Source organism: Pantherophis guttatus, chromosome 18, assembly GCF_059756535.1.
Source record: "Pantherophis guttatus breed Tessera chromosome 18, ASM5975653v1, whole genome shotgun sequence".
Lineage (NCBI taxonomy): Eukaryota > Metazoa > Chordata > Lepidosauria > Squamata > Colubridae > Pantherophis > Pantherophis guttatus.
Window position 1 is genome coordinate 14,259,164 of NC_142080.1, and position 19,170 is coordinate 14,278,333.

The following is a 19,170-nucleotide window of genomic DNA, read 5'->3' on the forward strand; positions in this document are numbered from 1 at the left end:
TATCTAAAGGAAGAAGTGGTGTAAAGGAAGAAAGAGGAAGAAATCCAGGGCTGGGGAATTTATGGCCCTTTTAGGACGACTGGTGGACTGCAACGCCCAACAATCCTGAGCCAGCCACGGACTTCTGGGAGTTGAAGTCCACCCTTCTGCAATCAACGGAGTGGCCCGTCTTGCAGGGCTGGTTTTTCTTCCAGAGTTGGAGGAAATGCTTTCTCGGCTGAACACGAGGAACAAAAGGACATTGGGCTCGATGGATGGATCCAGAGTTTTGGAGGAGATTTTGAATCATGCTTATTTCCAGGTGGATCTCAGATGGCTTGGCTCCATCTGGACTGCTCACCTGAGTTTGAGCTGGTTGTCCTGGGCCGTTCACGTTCAGTTTTGTCACCAGGTAAGCCGGCAAGGAAAACACCTTCTGGATGCTTTTTCTCACCACTTTAGACCTCATCTCGGAGTTCAAGGGGGGCTTCATACGGCTGATGAAAGACGAGAAAAGAGGAGGAGGGTGAGAAGATCATAGACTCATTAGGCTAAAAGGGACCTCGGAGGTCTTCTACTCCAACCCTTGCTTGATGGTCCTTAAACCATCCCAGTCATATGGTTGTCCCCTCTTTTCTTGAAAACCTCGAGGGATGGAGCACCCCCAACTTCTGGAGGCAAACTGTTCCACTGATGGATTGTTCTCGGTGTCAGGAAATTTCTCCTGGATCTCTCTTTGATAAGCTTCCCTACATCGCTTCTCATCATGCTCTCAGCTACTTTGGAGGGGAAGTTGACCCCCTCCTCTCTCTGAGAGCCCCTCAAATATCAGAACTCCCCTCATCATCCTGGTTGCTCTTCCCTGCACTCTTTCTAGAGTCTCAACATCTTTTTTATATTGTGGTGACCAAAACAGGATGCAGGATTTCTCTCTCTCTCCCTCCCTCCTTCCTCTGTCTCTCTCTCTCTCTCTGTCTCTCTCTCTCTCTCTCTGTCTCTTGGCAGGTACATACCTCATGCAGGTGATGGTGATGATCGCTTGATGGAGATTTTCGATGGACAAGGGTCTCGCGGGCTCATCTTCAATGACTTCCTGAAAAGAGAAGGAAACCCATCTAAGAAAGAACCTGAGATATGGCCACCCTCCAGCTGGCCCTCTTCCCAGCCCTACGCTTTTTCTGGTTGACACAGGAAGTCCCCAGCTTACAACTGGTCACTTAGCCACCATTTAAAGTTTTGAGGGATCTCTTCAGGACTACTTATGACCCAGATGCCAAGTTCCGAGAGGCGCCCCTTCCTCAGCGATTCTGTGACCCCATTTCGGTCACTTGGCCACCAGCTTGCATTGATGGCAGTTTGCAGTGTCCCGTGACCATGATTTAAGTCAGGGGTGGGTAACTGTGGCCTCTTGATGACCTATATAAAATTGGGAAGCCAGATTCCCTTAACAGCCGTGCGATTAACTGAACGAAAATGATTCGGCTAACAACGGTGGCAAGACAGGTCGTACAATGGGCAGAATTCCCTTAACAAATGTCCCACTTAGCAACAAAACCTTTCAGGCTCCATTGATTGGCATTCAATTCGGTTCAAATTCACTTCCAAAAAGAAAGACGCCCAGGAGCACCTGCCTCCCCCCCTCTCCCCACTTACAACGATGTTTGTGACCAGTTCCTGTTTCTGGGGCAAATCGAGGTCTTGCCTCCTGCTGTTGGCAACAGCTTTGGTGATCATGATGATGGACCTCATGAAGGCTTTCTTCAGCCCTTCGTCCTGGAAAACCCCAGTGGGAATGAAAAGAAACCAGAAGGAAGAGGATGTATTTATTTACTGAAACCTTTACGTAGCCGATTGTCTTTGGTTGAACTCTGGGGGCCCCCAATCAAAACATCACTGGACACTCTGGGTTCTAGTCCCACTATAGGATGAAAGGCAGCTGAGAGACTTTGGGCCAATCACCAGGAGATGGTGAGTTCTAGTTCCTCCTTAGGGAAAAAGGCCAACTGTCTTTGGGCCAATCACCAGGAGACTGTGAGTTCAAGTCCCGCCCTAGGCACGAGAGCCAGCTAGGTGAGTTGGGGCCAGTCTCAATCCAAAACACGTCACAGAGTTGTTGTGTGGAAAGGAAGAAAGAGTGTAATGCAGGAGCGCTGCCTTGAGGATAATAAATGCAACAAGACCATAGATTCTCCTCCTCCTCCTCCTCCTCCTCCTCCTCCTCCTCCTCCTCCTCCTCCTCCTCCTCCTCCTCCTCCTCCTCTCCCACAACATGCTAGTTGGGTCATGAAATGTCTTTAAGAAATCAAACAAGCTAAGGACTCCGGATTATAATTGTTCTTGTGATTAAACTCAGCATTAAGAGAAGTAGAGGGTGGAAACCTGCCTACCTTTTTCATGCTGGAATACTGATAGAGTATTTCTGAGACAATGTTGTCCAGGAAAGGCATCATGTCCTCTACTTGCGCTCCCAGGACTGCCTGGCCATAGCAGAGTATTAATGTGGTCCGAATCCATCTCTCGGAGAGAGTCTGTGAGTCCTGTCAGTCCAAAGACGAGGGGGTCAAACTCTTTCCCAAAGCACCAGAAGACAAGACAAGAAGCAATGGATGGAAACTGATGGAGCTTCTTAGTCATCCAGGTCACGGTTGCCCCAAAGGGGCTTTTTCAAAGGCAACTGGACTTTGTTTTTCCTTGAAGAGGTTTCGCTTCTCATCCCAGAAGCTTCTTCAGGTCTGACTTGGGTCAAAAGAGAAGAAGCTTTTTGGATGAGAAGCGAAATGTCTTCAGGAAAAAACCAAGCCCAAGCCTTTGGAAAAAGCACCTTTGGGTCTACTCGAGGTGTTTGTTGGGGCAGCTCCTAATCTTCTCTAGCCTTATAAAATAGTTCTCCAGGAGATGGAGATGGAGAATTTCAGCACCACCTATATCTACGAGATCTATGACCAATCTGAGGAGACCAGACAGCCTGGAGCCTAAGTCCTTCTAAGCACATTGGACTTTCCTTCCCAGAATCCCCCCAGCCTCCTTCTGTACTGAGTTTCAGACCTTGCAACCCCATCCCTGGTCTTACCTCAATGGGGGCTTCTACTGCAAACGGTCCTTTTGTCTGCCTGAACTGGCCAGCCTCCTCCAGGGCCACCAGAATCTCAGGCAGGTGGCAAAAGGATGCCATTCGAATGGATTCCGAGATTCCCTAGGCAAAGCGATGTTTGTGAATTAGGACATTTATTGATTTATAGGTTCGATTTATATGCCGCCCTTCTCCGGAGACTCAGGGCGGCTTACAATGCGTTAAGCAATAGCCTTCATACTTTTGTATAGACCTGCTTAGTAGGTCTTTCCCCCCCCCAAAGCGGTGTTCTTTTTAATACAAAGTCAGCTTATTGCCCCCACAATCCGGGTCCCCATTTTACCTACCTCGGAAGGATGGAAGGTTGAGTCAACCTTGAGCCTGGTGAGATTTGAACTCACAGTAATTGCCGGCAGCTGGCAGCTAAGTGCTACTTAACAGCATTTTAGTCCGCTGCACCACCAAGGCTCTTATTTGCACCTAACCCTTTGTCTTTACCTTCCGCTTTCTCCTCCCCTTCTCCACCTCCTGCTCCTCCTCCTCTCTGCAAACCCCAGGCCCTTCTAGCACTGATGAAATTACCTAGCTGGGTAATGAAATGTCTGCAACAAAACAACCAAGCACAGAGAGCACCAAGGACCCCACAGTCCTCCTCCTCCTCTCTGTAACCCCCATTCTCTTCTAGCACTGATGATGTTACCTAGCTGGGTCATGAAACATCTACAGGAAAACAACCAAGTTAAGAGAGCACCAAGGACCCCACAATTCTCCTCCTCCTCCTCCTCCTCCCTTCACCTCTATTCTGCAAAACCTGTTCTCTTCTGGCACTGATGAGGTGACCTAGTTGGGTCACTAAACGTCTGCAAGAAAACATCCAAGCTCAGAGAGCCCCAAGGACCCCACAAAGATGGAGGTCTCAGCCCCCGCAGGCATCCCACTGCCACTCACCTCTCGGTCTGTTTCTTCCTGGAGTGAAAAACTTAGAAGGCTTTGGAGCTGTTCCGTCACCAGGTCCTTCTGTGTTGAGTTTCGCAGTTTAACGCCATAATATTTGTAGAGGCTAATCTGAAGGTGGGAAAAAGAGTCCGTGAGTCCTAGGGAGCTCCACCAAACGGCCAGGAAAAGGAAATATAGGAGAAATTAGGATCAGAAAAGGACTCCGTGTGGTCAAGCACACGGAAACTGGTCCTGGGTGACCTGATTGGGGAGATGGGCAGCATACGAATCTAATAAGTCAATAATTGCCATTTTGACTTTCTTCTTCTTCTTGAAAAGCTACTTTAACCCCCCTCCCCCATCCCCATAGGTGCCCTTTGCTGATTCTCTGTTTGGCCGTCCTGAGATCCTTTATGGTTTCTGTGGAGATCTGGCAGCTTCATCTTTTTACATGCATTAGCTCTCCGTGGTGGATTGGGACAACTTGCCATGGCCCTCTTGGCTTGGCCAACTAACCATGGCCAACTAGCCATGGCCTACTTGCCGTGGCCAACTCACCAGGGAACAAGAGTTACACTAATAGCAGGGTTCCAATACCTCAAGGGTTGCCAAAAAGAGGAGGGGGTCAGCCTATTCTCCAAAGCACCCGAAGGCAAGACAAGAAACAATGGATGGAAACTTATCAAGGAGAGAACCAATCTAGAACCAAGGAGAAACTTCCAAACAGTGAGAACAATTAACCAGTGGAACAGTTTGCCTCCAGAAGTTGTGGGTGTTGCATCACTGGAAGCTTTTAAGAAGAGATTGGACAACCGTTTGCCTGAAATGGGAAAGGGTTTCCTCCTTCAGTAGGGGGTTGGACTAGAAGACCTCCAAGGCCCCCTTCCAAGTCTGTAGTTCTATTATTCATTGTCTGTCTAATATCGAGGAAATGGTGGAACAGAAGCGTCAAAGAAAGGAGGCCTCAAAGGAGGGACAAATGAAACATAAACGACAAATGTTAAAATGATTTTTAACATTATTGGAGAGAACGGAATGGTTGAATTAACCCGCGGTGAGTCTGCTGTGGCTCGTGGGCAGCCACGGTGAGTTGGCCATGGCAAGCTGTCCTCTTCTGATGTTGCATCTAAGATAACTGCGGCCCTAAAAGTGTAAAACCTCCGCATATTTACCTTGTCTTTAGACAAGACCTGGGACGTGCTTTGCTTCTGGTCGATGGGCGGCAATGCGCTTGTTTTCCTCCTGGGCAGTTTGTGGTCTGAAGGAATCTGCTTTGCCAACAACAACAAGAACAACAAAAAAGAAGTTGTGAGAAAGTGAAGGAGCAGAGGAAGGAACAGCTTTCTGTGTGTTTCCAAGGGGAGGATTGGTTTCCCTTCTGCGTCCGGATGCATATTATAAGTAATTTGACTTTTCTAGCTGGGACAGACACGAAGCACGTAACAAGGAACATCCGGATTGTATCAGCTGGAGCAGAGGCAGCTTTTGAGATGAACGGTTGGAAAATCTCTGCCACAAATTGTGAGAACTTGATTTATCACCATTTATTGTTGTGGCCCTCCAGCAGCCGAATCAGAGGAGGAGGAGGAGGAGGAGGAGGAGGAGGAGGAGGAGGCGGCGTGGGAGTCAGGGCCAGCATCAAGGCAACCTGAGAGCTCCGAGGGGGAAGAGGGAATGGGGCTGGCAGAGAGAGAGACAGAGGAGGAGCCTGGGCCATCCGTCAGCCCTCAGATGGTGAGTCAACAGACCGCAGGTCTGGAGGTGGATGAGGAAGAGGAGGAACATCTGGGTCCAGTGCCTGACGCGCGGATACACAGAAGGCAGAGGAGAGGAGAGCAGTGGAAATCTATGGGCCGGTCCTTGGGACAGACGAGCCACCACTGCTAGCGAAGCCCCTCCCTAGCTCTGGGGATAAAAGGCAGGGGGCGGAGATGAATAGATGTGGCAGACAATGATTCTTCTCCCTGCCGGATGGACTTGTTAGCCTGTGGTGGGAGAGAAACTTTTTGTCGGGGCTGCTGGCTCTCCTCATAAAGGAATCTTTGAGTTCACTTCAGAGGGTTTGTCGTGTTTGGGTCAGAACATTTATTTACTGACTGTTCGAAGTTATAAAGGATAGTTTACAACTGAAAAAAATGGACTGTTTCTCACACTCAGGACCATTTCGCATTTCCGTGGCATGCAGAGAGCTTCCGGTCCCTGTTGTTGCTGCCCAGCATTCAGTGCCAGACAGTGCAACAGGGCGGATGGTTGTCTTGTAGGTCTCAGATTTAAGATGGGTGGCCATTCGTCTGTCCAGTAACACACTGGTGAGTTCTCGCCAACGTATCCAGGCTGCATTCTCCTTTGCTCTCACCTCGCCATTGATGTCACCATTGACATTGGAGGTGGGATCCCAGATACCAAAAAATGTCCACCTGCTTTAGGTTTTCTCCATTGATTTGAAGCATTCCAGGGGTGGTGACAGTCCCTAAGTATCCTGTCTTGATGTTGAGGTGGAGTCCAAAATGGTTGAGGCAATCATTCCATGGTCGTTCCATGATCCTTCCAGCAAGGACCCCCTAGTTCAGCAAATTCTCCATAACTACATTTGTCTACTTTTGGGATAAATGATCTCCACCGAGGCAGCCCTGGCTTCTGGACCCTCTCCACGATGGACCTCAGGGCCCACCGCGACACAAACCCAGCTGCTTACCTGGAAAGGACGAAGATGGTCCAAGATGGTCTCTAATATTTCTCTCTCGTCCATGAGATCCAAGATTTGTTTGACGGGTCTGCCTTTTAATGGCTTCCTGCTCTCCCATAAATTTTTGAAAGACTCGTCAGAGAGTTCTGAGAAGAAGAGACAGACAGAGATTGATGGGCAATTCGACAGGACAAGCCTTCTCAAAGCAGAGAGAGACAAGGAGTGCGTAGTGGATCACCAGGCTGAGCCTGAGGGAGGGGTCAAACGTGTCATAAGTCTCGAGGCCCTGATCTTCCTGTCCTTAGACAACCATCTTATATATGGAATTGGAATTTTTTATTGCTTTGAAATTTCATGATGTTGTAATCTTATAATTTAGATCTAGCCTTTGAAAAAGGCTAAGAGGGAGGGGTCTTTCCTCACCTCTGAGGGTAAGATGTTCCCTAATACAGTGGCAGCAGTAGAGAAGACCCTCTTCCTAGGCCCCACAGTCGAAACTCTTTGACTGATGGAGTCTGCACCATAACGTCCCTACCTGATGAAGGACGATTGCAGGATTTGGATTTGGGTAGTTAGGAAAAGGAAGGAAGGGTGTACTAGTGACATGAGAGCAGTCTTCCAGTATTTGAGGGGCTGGCACACAGAGGAGGGGGCCAACTTATTTTCCAAAGCACTAGAAGGTAGGAAGAGAAACTTATTGCTTAATGCAATTGGTCTCTGGAGAAGGAAGACCTCTAAGGTCCCTTCTGGCTCTGTCCTGATGGATTGATTGATGGAGGGATGGATGGATTGATTGTGTGGGGTGGGCTGATGTGATAGGACAAGGCTGGTTCCATAGGTAGCCCAGCCCTGTAGCATCTATACCTGGATATGAGGGAAGGATGGTGTCTTGAGAGCTTTTTCTCCCCGGAGCCCTTTCCCTCTCGGGCCTCCTTGGCAAGGAAGGGGGCTCTTTGAGGCCAGGCTTCATTTCCCCCTGAGAAGCCCTCAGAGGGGTCCTGCGCACCAATTCTGGCAGCACCAGTGCTGGAGGCTGCACCTTCTTGCTCATGTCCACTGGAGCTGGGGAACCCTTTACAAGAAGGGGCAAGACCTGCGTGGTTCTTTGAGTGGCCGAAGAAGTGGACGGGTGGGAGCCAGAGAAGTGACTGTTCCACTGCCATGGGTCATTATTCGTAATTTGTGGATGGGACTCCTTGCTGTCCTCCTTCTTCAAGAAGGGCAACTTTTTTAGCATGTGGTCCATCCTCTCGTGAAGAGGGAGTTCTTGAACTGGATGGAGATCCTGTCAATAAAGGAGAAGTTTTGTAACTCCAGGTTGAAAGGAGGGGTCCTTGGTGCTCCTATCTATCTATCTATCTATCTATCTATCTATCTATCTATCTATCATCTATCTATCTATCTATCTATCTATCTATCATCTATCATCTATCATCTATCATCTATCATCTATCATCTATCATCTATCATCTATCTATCTATCTATCTATCTATCTATCTATCTATCTAGTTGTCTATCTATCTATCTCTATTTATCACATGTTCTTCCTGGGTCAAGAAGCTCAGACTGCCCAAGGAGCTGCTGATCTACAGAGGAATTTGGGAGTCTCTCCTTTGTACCTCTACAACTGTCTGGTTTGGCACAGCAACCAAACTAAAAGTCCCCTAAAGAGAGAAGACGGCAAGGAAATTACAGGCAGCAGAGAGAAAGCAGAGTTGCTTAACTCGTTCTTTGCATGCAAAAAGAAACTATAGCCCAACCTACCAACAACGTAACTGTGAAAGACAGACTAGAAATAAAAGTTGAAAGGCTTCAGCGAGGTATTTGACAAAGTAGAACACTCCCCTCCGCTCTGCTCTGCTCTACTCTGCTCAACACAACTCAACTGAACTCAACTATCCTCTACTCTCCTCAACTCTCCACAGCTCCCCTCTCATCCCTTCTGCCTTTATATCTCTGCCCCAGGGGCTGTGACATCAGCGCATTATGTTCTCATGGGGGACAGCTGGTGTCATGACCCAAGGGGCCTCTTACTCCCCAAGATAATAGGGATGGGATATGGAGGGTCCCCTGGATAACCCCCTTGATAACATTAGCGACATTATGGGGAGCAAAGCTAGGGGTCACTATGGAATGACCCACTGTGATGGTGTCCCTCAATGTGCTAGATCTCAAAAGAACCTAACCAAGATTAAGGCTGATCAACTTTGTTCTTTGATTGGCTAAGTCTGCCACTGAGCATAGGACTAAAACATTCCAAATTAGTAAGGGAGTAAGGCAAGGTTGCCCCCTATCCCCATTATTGTTTATTTTGGCCTTAGAAGTTCTTTTACGGAAAATTAGAATTAATGAGGAAATAAAAGGACTGAAGATCAGGAAGGAAATTTACAAGACGCAAGCATTTGCAGACGATGTAGCCTTAATCCTTGAAGACCCCATAGAATCAGGACCAAAAGTGCTAGAGGAATTAAGTAAATATGGAGAGGTGGCAGGCTTCACATTGAACAAAACCAAAACCAAAGTATTGATTAAGAATACAACTGAGAGCCAGAAAAACAAGTATTAGGACTACAGGTTGCCAAAAAAATTAAATACCTAGGAATTTGGATTACATCAAGATGTTCGACCTTAAAAGACGACAATTATACTCCCCTAATTAGGAAGATGAAACAAGACCTTGACAGATGGAAGAAAATAAGATGATCACTTTTGGGCAAGATAGCCACAATTAAGATGAATATTCTCCCCAGAATACTATTTTTATTCCAAAACATACCGGTAAATTTAGAGAAAAAGTTTTTTTTAGAATTAGACAAAATCATCAGAGAATTTATATGGGAGGGGAAAAAACCGAGGTTTTCTATTAAAATTTTAAGGGGCAAAAGAGATATAGGTGGATTTGGACTCCCCGATTGGGAAATATATTACAGGGCAGCTAAGCTAGTCTGGATAAGAGATTGGATCACCCTGGAAAATGAGAGGATTCTTACCCTAGAAGGCCACGATTTGCAAAAAGGGTGGCATGCCCACATTTGGGATGTAGAGAAGAAAAGGAAGACATATTTCCATAGACATAAAATTAGAGACTCATTGATACAAACATGGACCCCGATTAGGCAAAGATATTACAAAAAAATTCCAAGTTGGCTCTCAACGATGGAGGCCCTGATCCACCCCAATAGATGGGGGATGGAGAAAATGGGCAGATACAAAGATATCTTAGACGAAGGAGGGAATCTTAAATCAAATGATACTTTACGAGAGCAAGGAATAACTTTAGATTGGTGGACCTATTCACAAATAAAATCTAGATATCAGAAAGACAAAGAACAATACGGTTTAGAACTTGGATCAAATGGATTGGATAAAGTCCTGATGGGAACAAATAAAAAGATTCTGGCCAAACTATACAACTATTTATTAGGTGATGACAAGTCCGAAGATATCACAAAGAATCAAATAAATGCATGGGAGAAAAATATAGGGCGTGATATAAATTTTGGGGAATGGGAGGAGGCATGGAATAGGAATCTTAAATTGACTACAGCGGCGACATACAAGGAAAACCATTATAAAATGCTACATAGATGGTATTTAGTCCCGGCCAGACTAGCAAAGATATACCCTAATATACATCCTAATTGTTGGAAATGTGGCCACGGTCAAGGCACCTTCTTTCACATGTGGTGGACATGCCCGGAAGCGAAAGGATATTGGAACAAGATCAGGAGATGGTTATATGAAATAATTGGCGAAAATATTGAATTAACACCAGAGATATTTCTCCTGGGAATAGTAAAGAAGCCATATGGAAAGGAAAAGATACATTTAATGATCCACATAATTACAGCCGCCAGATTGGCATACGCACAGTACTGGAAAGAGAAAACCCAACCACCAGAAGAGCTCACAATTAGGAAAATATTGGAGTGCGCAGAGATGACTAAATTAACTCATGAATTAAACGATGATGAGAAGTCAGTTTATTATATTGTGTGGGAAAGGTGGTACAAGTGGATGCATGATAAAATGAAAGAAAGACCTAAAGGTGTGTTAAATAACGGTAAAAAGTGATTTGAAATATCACCAAGTATTATTTATGTATATAGTTAAAACACTGCACATCTGATACTAACTGTAAATGTCAGTACACTTATGTTTTTTTTCTTTTTTGTAAAAAATCTCAATAAAGTTTCTCAAAAAAACCACAAAAAACATTAGCGACATTATGGGGAGCAAAGCTAGGGGTCACTATGGAATGACTCAGTGTGATGGTGTCCCTCAACGTGCTAGATCTCAAAAGAACCTAACCAAGATTAAGGCTGATCAACTTTGTTCTTTGATTGGCTAAATCTGCTACCGAGCTTGGTTTTTTAATTTTTCTTATTATGAGATATGAGATATAGGAGATATGATATACTGGTGTAGGGTTTCCTGCATGGGCAGGGGGTTGGATTAGGAGACCTCCAAGGTTCCTTCCAACTCTCTAATTCTATTCTATTCTATTCTATTCTATTCTATTCTATTCTATTCTATTCTATTCTATTCTATTCTATTCTATTCTATTCTATTCTATTCTATTCTATTCTATTCTTATGGAGTCCTTGGCTTACAACCGTTCTTTTAGTGCTGGTTCAAATTACAACAGCACTGAACAAAGTATTTTTCACACTTATGACCATTCTGGCATCTCCACGGTCATATGATCAGAATTTGGACCTTTGGCAAGTGACTCACATTTATGACAGTCGCCGTGTCCCAGGAGTCACGTGATCCCCTTTTGCAGCCTTCTGACAAGCAAAGCCAAGGGGGAAACCGGATTCACTTAACAACCATGTTACTAATTTAGGAATTGCAGTGATTCACTTAACAACTGGCAACAAAAATGTTGGGCTCAGTTGTGGTCGTAAATCGAGGACTACTTGTATATATGATTTTTTGGGGGGGTCCAGTTTCTGCACTGCCCATCATCGCTGAAGTGTTGTAGTAGTTTTGGTAAAACTCTCCAACGATACAAAAGCTGCAGTTGAAAGCAAAGTTTTTTTTAAAAAAAAGCCAAACAGGTTTGTTTTTTTAAAAAAGGCAAAAGGGACAATTGCAGAGTTGAAAGGAGAGGAAGCTCCTTCTTCCCCAACCCCCCCCATGGCTTGCAGGGCCCCCCTGGGCCCCCAGACAGCTGGCAGAGTTGAGTCTTCATGCTCTTGGGGAAGGTCAGGAGGTTGGGGGCCTGCCTCGTCTCTGGGGCTGGGCTACCTAGACGTACAGCCACAATTCAGCTCAAGAGGCTTGGCAACTGGCATGTACTTATGACAGTTGCAATGTCCTGGGGTCCCATGACCCCTTTTCTGACTTTCTGACCAGCAAAGATGGTGGGGATGTGAGGGATCTCACAAAGATCGATGGTTCGTTGAGGCCACTTCCAAGAAAAGGCAGCACACAAGGATGCAATCACATTGAATCTTTATTTAGAAGTAAAGTAGAGTAAAATGAGTTCCCTGGCATGGAGGCATCCATGCCTGGATTGAGCCCCTGGTTCAGTCCTGTAGGAAGTTAGAACAAGAGCCAAAGAGCAGCCCCTGTGCAGGGATTCTTAGAGGGGCCCCTGGCCTCTCCCTTACCAAAGTGTGAGGGGGCCGGAGGGCCATTAACTCTCCCCAATGGGGCTGCAGGGGCCGGAGCCCTTTGGCCCACCAGTGGGATCAAAGGTGCCTCTTTGCTCCCATCTGGTGGCCTTTTAAGAAACTGCCATGGCTGGCACAAAACATCTAACAATTCCCCTTCTTGCCAGCCAATGACAGGTGCCAGTGAGTATGAGTGAGGGGGTGAGCAGGCGTCATAGACATGCAGATGCATCGTTTACAGGAGCAAACACAAACGCTTACACAGAAGGTTGTGTCGGTCAATGGGCACAGGTTTTGTGAACAGATCAGCTAACTGGTCGGTTGTATTACAATGTTTGATGTGTACAAACCCCATTCTGGCAAGCTACCTGACATTCTTGTAGCGGATGTCTATGTGGCGTGACCTAGAGCCCACCGTGTACGCCCCCGAGATTCCAATTGCGGCCGTGTTATCTTCTTGAATTTGGATGGGCAGAGTAGGAGGTGCCCAGATGCTCGTTACCAGAGCATTGAACCAAATCAAGTCGTTTGTTGTGCCCGATAGGCTGGCATATTCTGCCTCGGCCGTGGAGCAAGAATCAAATTTTTGCTGCCTAACATGCCAATGGATAGGACAGCCATTTAGCAGTATGAGGAAACCAGAGGTGCTCCGTCTACTCTTGGTGTCACCAGCCCAGTCTGCGTCCGAGTAAGCGGAGAGCTGGGCCGGCTTCCCCTTCTCTGGTTCCAGCATAAAGAGGGCATCGGCCGTGCCCCTGAGGTACCTAAGTACCCTCTTGACAGCATTCCAGTGGAATTCCTTTGGGTTTTCCACATGCCTGGACAATAGATTTACAGCTAAAGCTATGTCAGGCCTGCTCCAATTGCTAATGTATAGCAAGGAGCCAATCACAGATCTATAAAATTTATTATCTGTGAACTCAGGGCTGTCCTTGTCATTATGGCCATAGTAGTCACTTTGCATGGGGCTATGCGTTGAGTTAGACTCCGCCATTTTGCATTTGGCCAACAACTCCTCAATTTTTTTTGGGGGGGGGGATAATGCAAATCCCTTTTTAGTGGCCAAGATATGTACACCCAGATACCTGTCAACCCGCCCCAAGGACTTCAGGGTAAACTTTTCCCCCAGAGCCTTGGCAAATTCGTCACACCTTTCCCTTCTGGCTCTGTCCTGATGGATTGATTGATGGATGGATGGATGGATTGTGTGGGGTGGGCTGATGTGATAGGACAAGGCTGGTTCCATAGGTAGCCCAGCCCTGTAGCATCTATACCTGGATATGAGGGAAGGATGGTGTCTTGAGAGCGTTTTCTCCCTGGAGCCCTTTCCCTCTCGGGCCTCCTTGGCAAGGGAGGGGGCTCTTTCAGGCCAGGCTTCATCTCCCCCTGAGAAGCCTTCAGAGGGGTCCTGGCAGATGTCCTGCGCACCAAATCAGTATTGTTTCATTCACTGCAACAAAAAATTACATCAACAGAAAATTATAGCAGAGATTGATATTTTTATTTACATGCTCTGGATTTGCATTATTATTATAGCTTGGTCTGACATTGGGTTTTTAGTCCTATTAATTGAGCTGTCCTGTATCCCCACACCCACCCCCACCTCCAAATAAGAGACATTGTTTATAAAATGACAAAAAATGAACCCATGTTTTATAAAGGCAAAGAAATAATTACGGTAAAGCAAGTACCTAAGAGAATAAGAGAACTAAGAAAAGAATATTGGTTCCTAGCCACATTATTAAATAAACGGCATATACCATTTAGATGGATAATACCGGAAGGAATGGTGGTGTCGTGGCAAGGGAAAAAAATAAAAGTGGATTCACAGCACAGAGCACAGAACCTGCATGACCAAATGATGGGCATAGAAGGAGCAAATAGTAACAGGGAGGAACCGGAACGGAGGACTTAAAGGACACAAAAACAAGAAGAGCGAGAAAAACTACTAGAGGAAGGAGATAAAGAGGAAGAAGGGGAACCTCAAGAGGAAGAAGGAGTGAAAAGAAGAGCTAAGAGAAAGGACAGGAAGTAATAGGAAATATCGCATAGTAGAACCACAAAGGAATGGAACAAAATTTTAAAATCTTATCATTAAATGTAAATGCTCTCAATTCTCTGGCTAAACGACATCAAATTTTTAGAAAAGTGATAAAACAAAAAATGGATATTGTGTGCCTTCAAGAGGTACACATAAGAAAACAAGATGAAAAATACTTATTACGTAAAAAATTAGGGGAATCATTTGTAACACTAGCGGAAGAAAAGAAAAGAGGAATAGTGGTGTACATTAAAGAAGGAATAGAGTGTAAATTGAGATATGCAGATTCAGTAGGAAGAATATTGATGATAGAAGTAAAATTTAAATATAAAAGTATGTTATTGGTGGTTATCTATGCGCCGAACAGTGGACAATTAGAATTTTACAAAAAAAAGTACATCAAAAGATAATAGAAGAAAAAATAGGGAATATATGTTTGATCGGCGATTTCAACGCAATTGTAGATGTAAAAAGGATTATAGCAGTGATCAGAGTAATAAAAAAAAGAAAAATGTACTGCCTAGAACTTTTATGGATTTAGTACAAGAAGTGAATTTAATAGATGGTTGCAGATTTTATAATTCCGAGGTAAAGAAATTCACATATTATTCTAACCCCCATAAGTCCTGGTCCAGAATAGACATGGTTTGGGTAACCAAGATACTTATGCAAGAAATAGAAACAAATGTAAAATTTATGCAAGCACAAAATTTAAGAGAAAATTTTTATATAATGTTTTACAGATGGCATTTAGATCCTAAAAAGTTGGCTTGTATGTATCCGAATTTGCAATCTAAGTGTTGGAGATGTGATTGTGATTATCATATATGGTGGACTTGTAAAAAAGTTAAAGCATTTTGGATTAAAATATGGTGGATTATCCAAAATATTCTTAAAAAGAAGATAAAGTTTACCCCACAATTGTTTTTCTTGGGTATAATTGTACGGTTATAGAGACTAAATGGATTTTAAATTTAATAACTGCAGCTAGACTTTTGGTGGCGCAATACTGGAAGAAGGAAGAATTGCCTACTATTGAAGAGTGGACATTAAAAGTGGCAAATTTGGCAGAAATGGCGAAAATTTCAGCATATTTGAAAGATCACTCACAAGAAAAATATATATTGGAATGGAGAAGATGGATTGATTATATTCAAAACAAATATCGGACTAAAAAGTATCAAATAGCTTATGAATGAATGGAAAAGTTAAGAGTATGTATATTTAGTTAAGTAAAAGGTGAGTTAAAGTGTCGAGGGGGGGATAGGAATCTGTAGTTAGTTAGCTTAGCTTAGCATATGACTGTTAATTGTTTTACCTGTATTTTGTTCTGGGAAGTCCGGGGGGGGGTAGAGGGGGGAGGGAAAGGAGCGGGGGAGGGGAAATATTTGGAAAAAAAATTCTTGTTTGTAAAACTTTTCAATAAAAGAAAACAATTAAAACCCATCCACACCATTCATGGCCAGATCTCGCCAAATCGCAACAAAAATGTGGTGGAAGAGTCCTTTGACGTGAGTGTTTCTAGTAGGTATCCCAATCATGTCAGGAAGTTCCTGGCCTCCTTCCTTTGCCCAGGATGATGTTGTTAGGCTTGCCAAAAGTAGGTCGTTAGGAAAGAAAGACCCTCCACTCCGTTTTATTTATTTATTTATTTATTTTATTAAATTTCTATACCGCCCTTCTCCCGAAGGACTCAGGGCGGTGAACAGCCAGAAGATAAAACACAGAGATACAAAATTTAAAATAGATTAAAACGAATTAAATAATTTGGCTGAATTTTAAAATACCCCATAATTAAACAGATTAAAATTTGTATTTAAAATTTAAATTTAAAAGAGGAGAAGATTTAGGCCAGGCCAGCTTGATGAAATAAAAATGTTTTAAGCGCATGACGGAAGGTGTGCAGATCCGGGATCCTCCTGGACACTTGGTTGAAGTGTCACTTGGTTGAAGTGATAGGTTTTTAAAAGAGGAATTAGTGGTTGCAGCAAAAGCCGGCTAGAACTAAAGCTCCTGGTCAAAAATTTGCAAATTTCTCCCCTTCTCACCATCCCATCCACCCACCCCGACCGGTCCGTCTTCAACCAATGGTGTGCCGAGGAGGTGTTTGGGGAACCGCTCAGATGTTTGGTGCCTCTTGGTGGAGTTTGCATTCTTTTCTCAGGCTTTGTGGACTTGAAGACTGGAACAGGCTGGTTCTCACACCTGTGGTTTCTTTGAAGCCTGTTACACGCCCTCCCTGTAGGCCAACTCTACCCTGTCCATGACAATTGCCTCCATCCTCTCCCCTAACAATTGGTGGCAGGACGCCAGTGAAGTGCCAAGTTGAAGATTGCAGTTCTGACATTCTGCCCCCTTTTTCAGAGATGTTAGTCCTGCAAAAATGCTTAAAACGTTTTTCTTTCATCAAGCTGGCCTGGCCTAAATCTTCTCCCCTTTTAAATATAAATTTTAAATACAAATTTTAATCTGTTTAAATTATGGGGTATTTTAAATTCAGCCAAATTATTTAATTCGTTTTTAATCTATTTTAAATTTTTGTATCTCTGTGTTTTATCTTCTGGCTGTTCACCGCTCTGAGTCCTTCAGGAGAAGGGCGGTATAGAAATTTAATAAAATAAATAAATAAGGAAACACAAATGGGAGGGGAGATAAAGACAAATACGAATGGAGAGTTAACTGATGTTCAATGAGGTTTCAGGGCTTTGAAGACTGGCATAGGCTGGTTCTGTTATGTATAAATGCCCACCATTCACCATCCCAGGTATGATAAGGGTTAACTTTACATCCACCTAGATCCTCCCCTGACCCCTCCTTACCTTAGCTCCGCCTCCCAGGTACTTAAGTCATGGTCCAGGAGTCCAGGGGCCACTTCCAGCTAAATACCTGTAATAGAAACATTGATCAATAAAGAGAATTGGTTCACTGCATCCTGTGTTTGGATTCATTGGGTAAGATCCTAGAAATCAGTCACAGGTTGGTAGCAGAGGACGGTTTACCCGCAACTCACAGAGATGGCAGAATCAAGAACCCAGACAGAGGCAGAGAAAAGAATGGCCACCAGAGCCTACATCAAACAGATGAAAGAACTGCAGGCTCTCGAAGGTGCCACAGCAAGGACCACCACAACTGAAGGTGATGGAGACTACAACCCGAGTCCACAACTCAGGGACGAAGGGCCAAGAGAAGAAACCTACTACTGCGAAAGGGCAGAGCCACCAAGCAATGAAGAATTCCGATCCACCATCCTGGGGATGATGGAAGCGACTGCCAGCAAAGAGGAGCTCATCGCGAAACTCCAAAGCCTACTCGAAAGCAATGGAGCAGCGATGAGCACCCAGCAACAGAGAGAAGAAATCCTCAGCCCGGCAAGAGGAAGGTATCCCGAAGCTGAAGCTCCGGACGTAGAGGATTTCATTTCCGCGCCATGCTCTCGGTGGCCATCTTGGAATGGCCAACAGCCAATGGGAAGCTGAGATTCAAATAGAATGGCGGGAAACAGCGAGAACCCCAACTTCGCTGGGGAAGACCCCCAAAACAGCACCCAAGCAAGATCACAAGCCTGCGGGGGCTCACCCATCGAGCCCGAAGCAGACGAAACGATCGAAAACCTGGCTGCAGCACTCGGCTCAGCACTCAAGTCCCCAGGAGCCAGGAAGAAACAAACCGACGCTCAGCACCCCCAAAAGAGCAGCAGGGTAGCCACCGGAACTCTTGCAGCACGCCAGCAGACACCACGTGGGACAACGCACCCCAAAAACTACACCCAAGACCCGGCCACTTGCAGGACTGAATACCTGCAGGATTCGCACTCGCCACCCGCCGCACCAACTTCCCTAGGCCGCGGAATGAGGAGAAGAAACAATGACTCACCAACCACGCGGCCTCCACCAGGCTTCCTGGCCCATCCGGAGGTCCTCCAACGTCGCCCAAGATCCACCGCCTGTCAGCCTCAGTTTTGCCTGCTTCAGCTGCCATAAGAAACCGCACTACCAATTACAGACTTGCTAAAAAGGAAAGGGGAAGTAGAGCCCAAACCCTCGAAACCACTAGAATGGACTATGGACTGTCAAGCCGCTTTTGAAAAATTGAAACAGCTGTTTGCGGCTGAACCAATGCTCAAACACCCCGACATGGAACAACCTTTTGTAGTACAAGCTGACGCCAGTGACGTAGCTGTAGGAGCAATACTCTTGCAAAAGAATGAGAACGGGATATTACAACCCTGTGCTTACACATCCCGTAAACTATCAGAAACGGAAAGGAGATGGGCCATATGGGAGAAAGAGGCGTTTGCAGTTAGATGGGCGCTGTTAACATGGAGACAATTTTTAGAAGGGGCGAAACACCCTTTCGAAGTGTGGACTGATCACAAGAATTTAGAGGCATTAAAAACACCACGCAAACTATCACCAAAACAGGCTCGTTGGGCCCAACATTTCAATCGTTTCAATTTCACCCTACGTTATCTTCCTGGTGGAAAGAACTTCATGGCGGACGCACTTTCCAGATTGCCGCAGTATAACAGCATCAAGAAGGAGGTGGTTCAACCTATGATCCCCTCGACACAATTGGCAACACCTGTCACTACCAGAGCGCAGGGAAAACCCGAACCAGAACTCTTGGGGGATTTACTCGAAAAATTGCGAGAAGCGCTAAAAACTGACGAGTGGTTTAAGAACCACTCGAATGAATGCACACTTTGTGACGGACTAGCTTGGGTTGGATCGAAATTGTATGTTCCGACCACATTAAGAACAACCGTATTGAAATATGCTCATGATGCCAAGGCCGTGGGACACTTTGCGTTTGTCAAGACTCTACATCTTGTTAAGA

General features: G+C 45.2%; 1 protein-coding gene across 6 annotated transcripts in view; it reads right to left on the minus strand.

The window, feature by feature from the left end:
• LOC148111630 (maestro heat-like repeat family member 5) overlaps nucleotides 1–19,170 on the minus strand; it is a 39,313-nt gene that overhangs the window by 18,211 nt on the left and 1,932 nt on the right. The window contains exons 2-13 of one of the 6 annotated variants that reach the window (XM_087881297.1): nucleotides 18,208–18,305; nucleotides 17,154–17,220; nucleotides 13,568–13,743; nucleotides 7,678–7,956; nucleotides 6,681–6,817; nucleotides 5,158–5,253; nucleotides 3,998–4,114; nucleotides 3,050–3,172; nucleotides 2,367–2,516; nucleotides 1,633–1,752; nucleotides 993–1,072; nucleotides 341–476 (exon numbers count right to left, since the gene is read on the minus strand). In XM_087881297.1, coding sequence (XP_087737423.1) covers nucleotides 341–476; nucleotides 993–1,072; nucleotides 1,633–1,752; nucleotides 2,367–2,516; nucleotides 3,050–3,172; nucleotides 3,998–4,114; nucleotides 5,158–5,253; nucleotides 6,681–6,817; nucleotides 7,678–7,834 — 1,116 coding nt within the window. In that variant the 5' untranslated portion in view covers nucleotides 7,835–7,956; nucleotides 13,568–13,743; nucleotides 17,154–17,220; nucleotides 18,208–18,305. Of the gene's footprint in view, nucleotides 1–340; nucleotides 477–992; nucleotides 1,073–1,632; nucleotides 1,753–2,366; nucleotides 2,517–3,049; nucleotides 3,173–3,997; nucleotides 4,115–5,157; nucleotides 5,254–6,680; nucleotides 6,818–7,535; nucleotides 7,957–8,436; nucleotides 8,643–13,567; nucleotides 13,744–17,153; nucleotides 17,221–18,207; nucleotides 18,306–19,170 lie in introns of those variants that run through there. The other 5 variants (XM_087881293.1, XM_087881294.1, XM_087881295.1 and 2 more) reach the window with 5 other exon arrangements.